Below are 10,840 nucleotides of genomic sequence, written 5' to 3'. Positions count from 1 at the left end.
TATATTTATCTAAATGGAATGAGTAACGGGTACTTAAAAGATATAAAATCTGAATCAAATAAGGGGTATTAATTAATTATATATTATTGGTCCTAATATAAATATTTAATTAGTTCCTAATATTTTAACTCTGAATATAAATATTGCATTAATTCGAAATATAAATATTGTACTTAATTAAATCCTCTAAATTTTGAATTTTATTATTCAAATTCATAAAAATTTATCTATATATATTTTGAGAGTTTAGACAAGAAAATAATTTTTAATAATAAAATGATTATTGAAATACACACAAAATCATCTATATTTTGAAGAAAATTTAAGACATAATTCTAAATTTAGAGCATTTAGTTACTTAAATTTAAGACATAATTATAAATCAATGAGAGAATTAGTTTAAAATCTGTTTAATTTTAATTAATCAAATTGCTTATATAATAAACAGTATATTGTGCAAGTTAATTTAAATTTAATTAAAATTAACTTAAAAAATTACTATAATTATAATAAATTTAAAATTGAAACTTTTTATTTAAAATTAAAAATTTAGATTATAAATATAAAAAATCTAAAAATTATTATTTTTTAGCCAATAAACTAATATAAAACAGTCATATCTTTTTTATTATTATTATTATACTATTCCTTCATCATTTCATTTTCATATATTATAAATTATAAATTATAAATTACATGGATCTCAATTGAAAAAATCTCTGAATCATCCAGTGTGGATGACATGCATGAGTAATTGGGATTGGAGGATTGGTAAAGAAACCATTCAGCGTATGATCAGCAACCCATTGATTTGCAAACTGAGAGTAATGAATACCATCCCAACTGATAAAGCTTGAAGGATCTTCGCAGGAACCACCATATACTTCTGTCTTGTTAATCATTCCCTTTAATCCACACCAAATATGATCAAAATTCTCATGATAACCACAGCAAATCTTTAGTGGAGATGCTAAACCTGCAAATTTTCACATAAAAAAAATTATTATTTAATACTTATAATATAAAGCGTACCAATTTAAAAAATTATATTAAAATTTTTTAAAATTTTAAAAAATTTAGTTATTAGTTATAAGCTCAATTCAAAAAGGGTGTTTTAATTGATTTACCTAGATTCTTCGCATTGCTGATAAGTTCATACTTGGCAGCATATACATCCACATATGTAATTTTAGATTCTGGAAGCTCTGCCCTTAGCTCAAGAATTCTATCCTTAAGCTTGCTGTTAAACTCTAGAGCAACGTCATTTTGTGCCTTGACACAGCCGTTTTCATCGAGATAACCAGGAGGAGGACCCGAGACATTGAGAACACTCACTGGCAAGCAACCAATAGGACCTGTGTTGTGTATCCAAAATGCCCTCCCTCCTTGTTGATATACTTTCTGAAACAAAAACATTCATAAATATTTCCTTTTTGAGTGTAAAAATTAAGAACATAAGCCACTATTGAAGCAAACAAAATCTGCATTAAGTACTTGGACGGCTGAAGCCAACTGGTTAATAATGTCTGGCAATGATGCCCTAATCTGATCAAAGCTCATCTTTCTAAACCCAGTATAAAGATCATTTTGACCAATATCAAAAGTGTAAAGAGCTTTAGCAAATTCTTCTGGTCTTGGAAGTTTATCACCTTCTGGGGTATTCTTCGCTAACATCAAGAAAATATAAGAAAAAAAATTAGACAAGCTAATATATCAAAATCTAGATTTGTAGGCAATTCAACAAAAACTTAGCATGCATTATCAATCTACACCCAATCATCAGACTTCCCCATTACACGGGTCTCAATACAAGCTACTAAAGATTAAAACCTTGATTGTAGATATCTCCAATCATTGACTTGAATTGGTTAAATTGTACAATCTGCACATCAAGTGAGAAGGGACTAATCCCATATTCAAAAATGGTCTCATTCTGCCTCCTAATGGTGGATCCTCCTGTAGCAAAATTGGCTCCATGCCTATAATTTGCTCCAACAGAGTTCAAGTAGGCATTCAAGTATGGCAATTTCAATCTCTCAGCTACAAAACCCATCAATCAAATTAGTATACAAATAGAAAAAAAGAAAGAGAAAAGAGGGAATTCTTGGATTACCAATAAAATCAATGATAAGTCGGCCATCAGATTCTCTACCAGATGGTTTGTGAAAGAAAGATTCACCATATGGTGGGTGAAGAGGCCTAAATGCAGCAGATATAGCTCCAGTGTCTGAATTAGAATCCCCAAAATTATAAATTGCTGGGAACTCACATGGTGGTAAAGAATTAACTGCAATTTTTCTATCAGAAAACAAGTCATCTACATTGATAACCCATGAAGCCATGAAGCCAGTAACCTTCAGTATAAAAACAAAATAAGCAAAACCAGTGGCCCACAAGCTCAAATACCCCACAACCACTGTTGCAGAAGGGTAGTTCATTTTGGCAAAGTCTACAAAATATCCACAGGAAAAAGCTTTGTTAAGGTATAAATATATATATATATAAAATAGACTTTAGTTGGTAAGTTGTTTGGAATTGTGATATCCTATGACTTATTACTTAATTTGTTTTTAATTATATGTTAAAAAATCTATTATTCTTAGAGAATTAAGAATTGAAAAAATATCAGATATTTTAAAAAAAATAAAATATAAGATATTTCAAAAATTTATTGAGATTCACTTAACACTAAATTAAATCTATAAATAAAAAAAATCTAGGTTTTAATATGTTGATATATAAAATTTTTTAATTATGATTTATTATTTTTTATGTTTAATTAATTAATTAATTTTAGTTAATATAATTTATTTTCATTTAATTAGTGATAAATCAAATTATTGGTATTAATATTTAATTTTAGATTATTAATTGGGAAAATAAAATATATATATATATATATATATGGCTTTTTTTTTAAAATCTGACATGTGGCATCTTTTGATATTGTCACATAGCATTTTATTTAAATAGAGTGTTTTGTAGTGTTATAATTACTTTGAATATTTTATAATTTTTAAAAATAATTAGTTATTAAATTTCAAGGCTTTTGTAATTAAAATTTTAATAAATATTTTTATATTATTTTTAACAAAATAGCAAAATAATTTTTTTTATTTAATTAATATTTATACTTCAATGTATATGTATATTTTTAATTATATATTATAAGGTTATTAATTATCATTAAATTATCACAATTAAATTACAATTATAATTAATTGTATTTAGTTTATTGTTTAATTAATGAAAAATTATTTTTAACGTTATTATATCAATATTTTCCTTTTTAATAACTTAATTACTATTAATATTAATATACATGGTAAAATATACAACTAAGTTATAAAATTATTGTATTTGTTATAATATTAATTGTAATTAATTAGCATATTTAATATTTTTAACATTTAAAATAAATATTCTTCTAATTCAAAAAAAAAATTCTTAACAAATAATTGTATTGGTTATAAAAAAATTTCTAAAATATATTTTTAATAAATAATATTTCTTAGCTCAGGAAGGAAATTCATGTTAAAATGAGATTGAGTAAATAGGATGTCCGAAATCTACTCATGCGCACCAGATCAATTAAGAAAATAAAGCGGCTCATCTCTTAAGGCTATTCATGTAAGAGGCTCAAAGCTCAAAACAAAGGAAAATCTATTTGGTTTAATTATTATATATATTTGATATAAAAAATGAATAATAATAATATAATTTATTTTTTTAATAAAAAATATATATAATTATTAATATGTTAGGCAACATGCTAGTATGTATAAAAATATTATAAGCAATAGTTATATTTATAAAAAATATATTTTAATTATTATATATGTTTTATAATTTTAATTTTTTTAGAAAAAACTTAATAGCTTAATAAATCATTTTTATAAAATTATCTATTATATATTTTTGTCATTATTTTTATTAAATTTTTACGTTATTAAAAATAATTATAAAAATATAATAATCTTAAAAATTTAATTTTCCCAATTAAACATCTTAAAATAAATATTAATACTAATAATATGATTTACTACTAATTAAATGAAAATAAATTATCATTACTTAGAGTAAATAAATTAGCAATAAAAAATAATAAAACATAATTAGAAAGTTTCACATGGAAAAATATTAAACTATCACAATCAAATTATCACACGTCAAGTTTTTGAGAAGAGTTGGATATATAAATAGTAATCGCGAAAACTCTATCCAAAATTGAAAAGTCTATCCAAATTTGAATTCTATTTATGTTATTAAATATCATATTTGAATTTATCCTAAAATAATTCAAACTATCTTAATCTCAATTATTATTATTGGAATAAAATTTTTTAATTATAAAATATTTTTATTAATAATCTTTATTTAAAAATTTAATATATTTAAAAATATTTTTTAATTTAATTTTAAAATTAAAACATATAAAATAAATATAATTTTTATATTAAATTAATTATTTATATAAATAAATTTAAATAATAAATACTTATACATAAAACACGAAACCCAACTCACAGTATTATTTGTCCTTAACAAGTTATTTCCCTCTCTATATTTTGTGGACTTCTGCAACAGTGATTGTGGGATATCGTATGTTGTTGATCACTGGTAACTAAAATTGAATATAAAATAATGAAATTCAATCAAATCAATTTGTTTTTTCAGTTATAACATATTATTGCTCAACCCTAAATATATCTCAATAGACTTTCGAATCAAAAGAAAAGAGGCTTCAGAATAATTTTAAACTAAACAAAGAGTTCCGAGAGTCAAAGCATGCATGGATAATGCCCAACCAAGCATGCTTAATGGAATAAATGAAGGCAAGATCCTGTCACTTTGCTTCTATTTCTCCCAAAGTAAAGGCGGCTCCAAGAAAAAAGGGTAATTGTGAAAATAAGCAAACAAGTCCAAGTTTAGTTGTGAGGTAACATTAGTGTAAACAATTACATCCCAGAAAATAGATCACCATCTCCTGGTAATACTAGGAATGAAAGCTCCTCTTTTTCTTCTCTTTCCTCAGGACAGGTTTGCTTAAAGCTGGACCTCCTGTCTGCACTTTGCATATTCCATCAAAAAATCGCTTGTATTGTCTTAATTCCCATCTTTGCAATAGAGATCCTGCTCTCAATGTGGCAATGGAGCACAAGTCCTGGCTTTTTCTATCCCCATGTGTTGCAAAGGGTTCCAAAACTGCAACAGCCTGCCCCCTCAACGAAACAAAAACACATCACATTTGCTTATCCTTTAGAAAAATAAGCCTCAAGATTATAGGTCCCTTAACCAATAAAAGGATTTGAAAAAATTACCATTTAGTCTTTATAGTACAAGGAAACTCGTTAATTAGTCTTTTGGTTTATAAAAATATATTAAAACATTCTTGGTGTTTTAAAAAAGCATATTAATTAGTCCCTCTATTAATTTTAGCAGTTAAATACTGCAGAAAAGTTTAAAATATTCACTTTACGGAGTAACTAATTAATAAATATTTTTACAAAACTGACGAATCAACTAATAAGCTTTCTCATGTTATAAAGACTAAATAGTAAAATATTTAACGGTTAAAACTAACGAAAAAACTAATTAGTAGAATTTTAAAATCTCAGGGATATTTTAATAAATTTATCTACAAATCACAGGGACTGAATAGTAAATTTCCAAAGGATTTTCCATATCTTTGCCAGTGGACATTATAAGAAGCAATTCTGTCTGGGTGAAAGCCAAAGCTTTTCATTCAAATACAAATTTATCCTTCCAGAAATATAAAGACTCAGAAAATGAAAAATAATTAATCAGACTATGCTATTGTATTCACCTTTTTAGGCTGATACCAATAAATAAATTTAAGTGAAACAGACATATTATTATTAAGAAGACGACTCGACAAGGGTATGTACCTTGTAGCCATATTCACATTGTTGAATCTTCTCCACTCCATAACTTTTTTCTCACAATCAAAACTTGTTCTTCACCTGAGGAGAGGGCATCCTTCCTTGGTTCAACTTCTGATATCCAGCGATCCCACCTCAAGGCAGTGACATACTTGTGAATATAGTTTACGATTGAGGGTTTGTCCCTTATGATGACAAACCCGTCAGGCCTTAGTATCCGATCCATTTCAATAAGTAGATCCACTAAACCACACCCATATTCCTCAATCTTGGAAAATATTTGCCACGCATGAAGAAGATCATAAGTGCGTGGATATGTAGAGAATGCTTCACACCTATAAAGCATATAAGGTGCACCTCATGTGAGATGTATCAATAACAGGAAAAAATATAATGCAGAACTCAGAACACCAGAATGACTACACTAGTTGAGAGAATACAAACATGCAGTACGATATATGCAGCACAAGTGCATATAAATAGATCACTAAATATTATTATAAAAAATGCAATTACTCAAAATGTGCTTTCATATATTGAGATTGATGCATAATTTTCTCATTATCAGTGCTATCAAACACTTCCTTTTCTATATAGGTAACCAACCATACAATCATTTAACCACTCATCTCCCATACGATTGTGTAGTCGATTCTTCATCATGTTCATAGCATAGAGACCTAGAAATTTCTTTAAAATTAGAATTATGCCCTTTAACATTTAGTCCAGTGGGAGCAAAAGGAAGCATGTAAGAGGGGGTAAAAGTGTAAATACTCAACAAAATAACAATAATGAGAAGATAAAAAGGCACAGGCTAAGTACCATTGAGCACACAAGTCACATAAGCTCACCAAGGACTCAGAGTAATGAGGTTCCACAAGCCATACTTCAAGTTCAAATTCGTGATTCATCATTTTCACATTATGTTCTGGTTACTCATTCCTCTTCATAGCAGGTGCATTTAAATGATAAATTTGCATCCCCTCTCCCACCCCCAAAAAAATGAAAATAATAATAATAATAATAATGGACACTAAAACATAAAAAAAAGGCCTCCTCTCTGTAGCACACTTTTTCTTTACTATTCACAGATCACATTTATGTCTCATGAATCCAGTTTATTGCTATAGATCAATGTTATGGATCATCTTATTCCAACAAAATCTATCATCTTATTCCAACAAAATCTAATGTATGAAGTACAACATAAGCTGGTATGAATTTGAGGTAACCACAATAATGGAATCCAGAAATCATCAGAAAACTGTCTAAATGTCAAATAAGGAAGACTGCTAATAAGATTACATGCATACCAGTCATGAACTGTTCCAATTAAGCCACGGTCATAAATAATCTTCAATCTAGCAGACTGGTTCACCGGAGAAACATTCATCACCCATACGTCTGTATCTTTAAGAGCAGCTCCAAAACCCCCCAAGTTTGAGTTCATATCCATGACATTTCTGAAGTAACTCCTCCGTACAACAGATTTCATCTGATTCCAGTACTCACTCACTCTAAATTGCCATATCCTCTGCACCACATGACTCTTTTAGTAGCTGAAAGCTATCAGATGATGCAAGAAAGTCAAAGAATAATATCGGGATAGGAATAGAACTGAATATACAAAATTATTTTCTGTAGTGCTATAAATACAGAAACATACAGTGTCCTCATGGAATTCTTCAGCACTAACACCAATTTCTTCCAGACGAGGAGGTGCCTCCGTAAGCCTCTTCGGCCAGGGAACTAGTCCGCTCCCTCTTACCATGTGCATCTCTGTATTAAGCAGCAAGTTTAAGATAATGACAAAAAAAAATTCACAATCAATTAAATTTACAGGATACAGCACCACCAACTTTTTACTCTGGATGAAATGCATAAATCAGGCTGCTTACGTGATGAGTATGGAGAGATGCATGCCTTCATTTGTACATTCCAAGTTGCATCTGGGTCATCATCGGTGCTACACAAAGGGGGTAGAGTTCCAGGTTGTCTTTTCAAGAAACAACTATTACTTGTGGGCTTTGCCCAGATAACAGTCTGGTCTTTCCTCACAACAACTCTCCAACACATTCTTTTCAAAAGATCATGCATAGCATTCCCGATCCTTCGATTTTGTGGATCATGCGCATAGGCTTCAGGAGAAGAGTATGCAAAATATCCTCCTGGTCTCAGCAATCTGTCAAGTTCTAGTAAAAGAATTCCATCTCTTTGGAGCCAATCAATCCGACATCTTGAACAGTGAGCCAGTTCAAATGATCTGCTTGGAAAAGGAAGTCTTCTCGTTCCCAGTACACCAAGAGTTGATGGAATCCCTCTTTCTAATGCAAATTGGATTTGATTTTCATGCACATCATTTGGCGCAATGGACATAGCTATTATGTTATGGGCAAGAAGGTAGGCTCCAAAGCTTGCAACCCCACAACCAACATCAAGAACATTCCGGACATTCCCACCATTGTGTAGTTTATCATTTCGGAATTTAAGCATCTAATGGATATAATTTGAAGAATGAATTTTAAAAAAATATAAATAAAAAAGCAGATGGAGATACAATATTAAATCATAGATGAGCTAAAAAAAGAGTAAGGAAAAAAAAAACTGCTTTGAATTGGAAACTAAAACATAAATCCTATTGCTAGCTTTAAGCTTGGTCAATTGTCATTGCCCATTTTTAATTTCAATTTTCCATGTTCAAATCAATTTCATTTCTCTCTTTCAATCAGCAAACTTTAAGAAAAAAAAAAAGTAACATCGATTACCCTGGCAAGAGCAATAATGTACTTATAAGCCCCATAGTGGAAATGGGTTCCTCCACCAGGAAAATTTATCTTCTCCCCACGGACGACCATCCAATTCTGATCAGACTTCTCTTGCGCAAGCTGCGTGTGAGGTATATTCACCTTCCACACTTCATCTCTGCTCTCAGGCCATCTTATAGGAATCTGGAATTCTAAAAATGAATTTGTCGGAATCAAAACTAACTGAAGCCCAAATAAAATAAATTGTTACATTCAAAACAACACTCACTAACCTTGTAGCCAATAGGGGGAGGAATAAGACAATTAAAACGGCGGTCAGGAGGAGGACAATGCCGTTCGTAGTGCTCCATCAATGTCAAATTAGGCTTCAATTTCAATTGATAGATAAGGTTTCTATCTAAACAAGGTATCAACTCAGAGTATTTCATATCACATATCTGAAATATCATCATAAAAAAACAAACCCAAAAAAAAATCAATTCTTCTCAACGTAAAAAGGAAAAATTCGCATTGTACAGTTCAAACAAAACGATTAAGGCTTAGATTAATCAACCAACTACCGAGTAAAGGAATGTCAAAAGCTTCTTAAAGATTTCAAACAACGTACAGGAATGCTTCGAGGGACATGTTCCAGTAACAAATCATCAAGATCACGGGTTCCAGAAGACCCGCCGACAACCGGGTCGGTGCCGTCGTGACTAAAAGAGTGGCGGTCGGATCTGGATAGTGCGGGGACGACGGAAGATCCATAATAGAAACAAATCAGCCCGAGAAGCACAATGAGTGCGATGAGAACGTAAGTAATTATCTTGGAAATGCGAAATTGCTCGCTCCTCTGCTTCATTTCTCGATTGGGCTCTGCAGAATAAATCCGACCAACAAAAATTGGATAACACGAAAAAAGATACCGACCGCTAAACCTAGAAGCAGATTTGAGAGAGAGAGAGAGAGAGAGAGAGAAGATTTTCGCAGGATTGGTAAGGATGCACTCTGAGATTCTGTGTTGTCCAGGTGACTTCTTTGTAAGAACTAGCAGGGAATGACTGTACCATCATGATTTTTCTGGTGCGGTAGGGCACATTTTAGAGCCGGAGTTGATTGGTTCTTTTGGATCAACGAATTATTAGTTGACAACTGTCCTTATGTTGTTGGCTATCTGCCAGCTGCTGCTTTTGACTACTTGCGGGCTGTTTGGAGTCGTTTTAGAGGAAGTGTGTGAGGCCCATGATATGGCCCAAACACCCTAATGAAAAGCAAATTTTATCCAATTAAATTCTTATATTTTTACTGAACGTTGAAGTAAATACAATTCAATTTTTTGAGCCGATTACACTCTTATATTTTTATTCAAAAATTAAATAAACTCTCATATAATATTATTTTTTAATAATAAAATATTTTTTTATATATTATAATTTTTATTTTTTAATTTTAAAAAATAATTTATTATATTTATATATTTTTTAAAATTTTTATATTAATTAAAATATTAATTTTAATATTTTAAATTATAAAAATAATATTTTATTATTAAAAAAATAATATTATATTATATTACTTACTTATTTGGTTCTAAATTCTTTGGAGAACAAAACAAATGATTAACCAAGAAAGAGTTAAAAGAAAGTAAATTCAATAATTTAACTATACTTATTTTTAGTATTTCAAACTTTATATTTAGATAGGATTTTTTTCATAAAAAAAATAATAATAAGAAAAAAAAGCAGACAAAAAGATGAAGTAGTAGCTTGAGCCATCCCTGGGAAATTCCTCTTTAATCACGTGCATTGGATACACTGTGTATAGTCCTGGAATTTATTGGACCCCACCTAGGAACTGCCCTTTTTTAACAAAAACTACCTGGCCAGTGGCAACTTCCTTCCTCGCCCATACTGTATCCGATATTCTCTAAATAATTTTTATCAGTAATTAATTGAATTTTTTATATAGTTTCACTTTTTTTAATATATTTTTCTAATATTTAAGGCATTTTAAAAAATTAATTCTTATTAATATCACTATTTATAAATTTATTAATATCTCTTATTTTTAAATTAAAATTAAAAAATAAAAATAAATTAGTTTTTAAAAATATTTTACATATGATATAAGTTATTTTTTTTATAAATAAACCAATTTGTATGTCATAATAAATAAACCAATTGTTTAAAT

The 10,840-nt window shown here is 29.2% G+C and overlaps 2 protein-coding genes across 4 annotated transcripts; both read right to left on the bottom strand.

Annotated features, from left to right (window-relative positions):
* Positions 1 to 612: 612 nt before the first annotated feature.
* Positions 613 to 2,555, bottom strand: LOC110605032 (GDSL esterase/lipase At5g14450). Of its 2 annotated transcripts, none has more exons than XM_043952607.1 (5): positions 2,153 to 2,555; positions 1,831 to 2,040; positions 1,495 to 1,667; positions 1,128 to 1,401; positions 613 to 976 (listed from the first exon to the last, which is right to left on the bottom strand). In XM_043952607.1, the coding sequence occupies exons 1-5, from the start codon at positions 2,436 to 2,438 to the stop codon at positions 693 to 695; spliced, it is 1,227 nt and encodes a 408-aa protein (XP_043808542.1). In that variant the 5' UTR covers positions 2,439 to 2,555; the 3' UTR covers positions 613 to 692. The 2 variants fall into 2 exon arrangements, with proteins under 2 accessions (XP_043808542.1, XP_021599018.1); XM_021743326.2 differs by having other exon boundaries at positions 2,114 to 2,550.
* A 2,165-nt stretch (positions 2,556 to 4,720) lies between these two features.
* LOC110605341 (probable methyltransferase PMT9) lies at positions 4,721 to 9,703 on the bottom strand. Of its 2 annotated transcripts, none has more exons than XM_021743843.2 (8): positions 9,276 to 9,703; positions 8,941 to 9,105; positions 8,669 to 8,851; positions 7,802 to 8,396; positions 7,570 to 7,682; positions 7,217 to 7,437; positions 5,910 to 6,238; positions 4,721 to 5,222 (listed from the first exon to the last, which is right to left on the bottom strand). In XM_021743843.2, exons 1-7 carry the CDS (start codon positions 9,510 to 9,512, stop codon positions 5,923 to 5,925), a joined length of 1,830 nt encoding a protein of 609 aa, XP_021599535.1. In that variant the 5' UTR covers positions 9,513 to 9,703; the 3' UTR covers positions 4,721 to 5,222; positions 5,910 to 5,922. The 2 variants fall into 2 exon arrangements, with proteins under 2 accessions (XP_021599535.1, XP_021599534.1); XM_021743842.2 differs by having other exon boundaries at positions 4,721 to 5,215; positions 9,276 to 9,700.
* Positions 9,704 to 10,840: the final 1,137 nt, after the last annotated feature.

Source organism: Manihot esculenta, chromosome 17 (genome assembly GCF_001659605.2).
Source record: "Manihot esculenta cultivar AM560-2 chromosome 17, M.esculenta_v8, whole genome shotgun sequence".
NCBI classification, from domain to species: Eukaryota; Viridiplantae; Streptophyta; class Magnoliopsida; order Malpighiales; family Euphorbiaceae; genus Manihot; species Manihot esculenta.
Note: the sequence above shows the minus strand (reverse complement) of the source record. Positions and strands in the feature narration are given on the sequence as shown.

Coding starts and splice junctions, on each gene's coding strand:
- LOC110605032 (XM_021743326.2), bottom strand. CDS start 2,438: ATGAACTACCCTTCTGCAACAGTGGTTGTGGGGTATTTGAGCTTGTGG. Junction 1,402..1,494: donor AGTTGGCTTCAGCCGTCCAA/GTACTTAATGCA, acceptor TTTTTGTTTCAG/AAAGTATATCAACAAGGAGG. Junction 977..1,127: donor CAGCAATGCGAAGAATCTAG/GTAAATCAATTA, acceptor GAAAATTTGCAG/GTTTAGCATCTCCACTAAAG.
- LOC110605341 (XM_021743843.2), bottom strand. CDS start 9,512: ATGAAGCAGAGGAGCGAGCAATTTCGCATTTCCAAGATAATTACTTAC. Junction 7,683..7,801: donor CATCTCTCCATACTCATCAC/GTAAGCAGCCTG, acceptor TGCTTAATACAG/AGATGCACATGGTAAGAGGG. Junction 6,239..7,216: donor ATTGGAACAGTTCATGACTG/GTATGCATGTAA, acceptor TATGCTTTATAG/GTGTGAAGCATTCTCTACAT.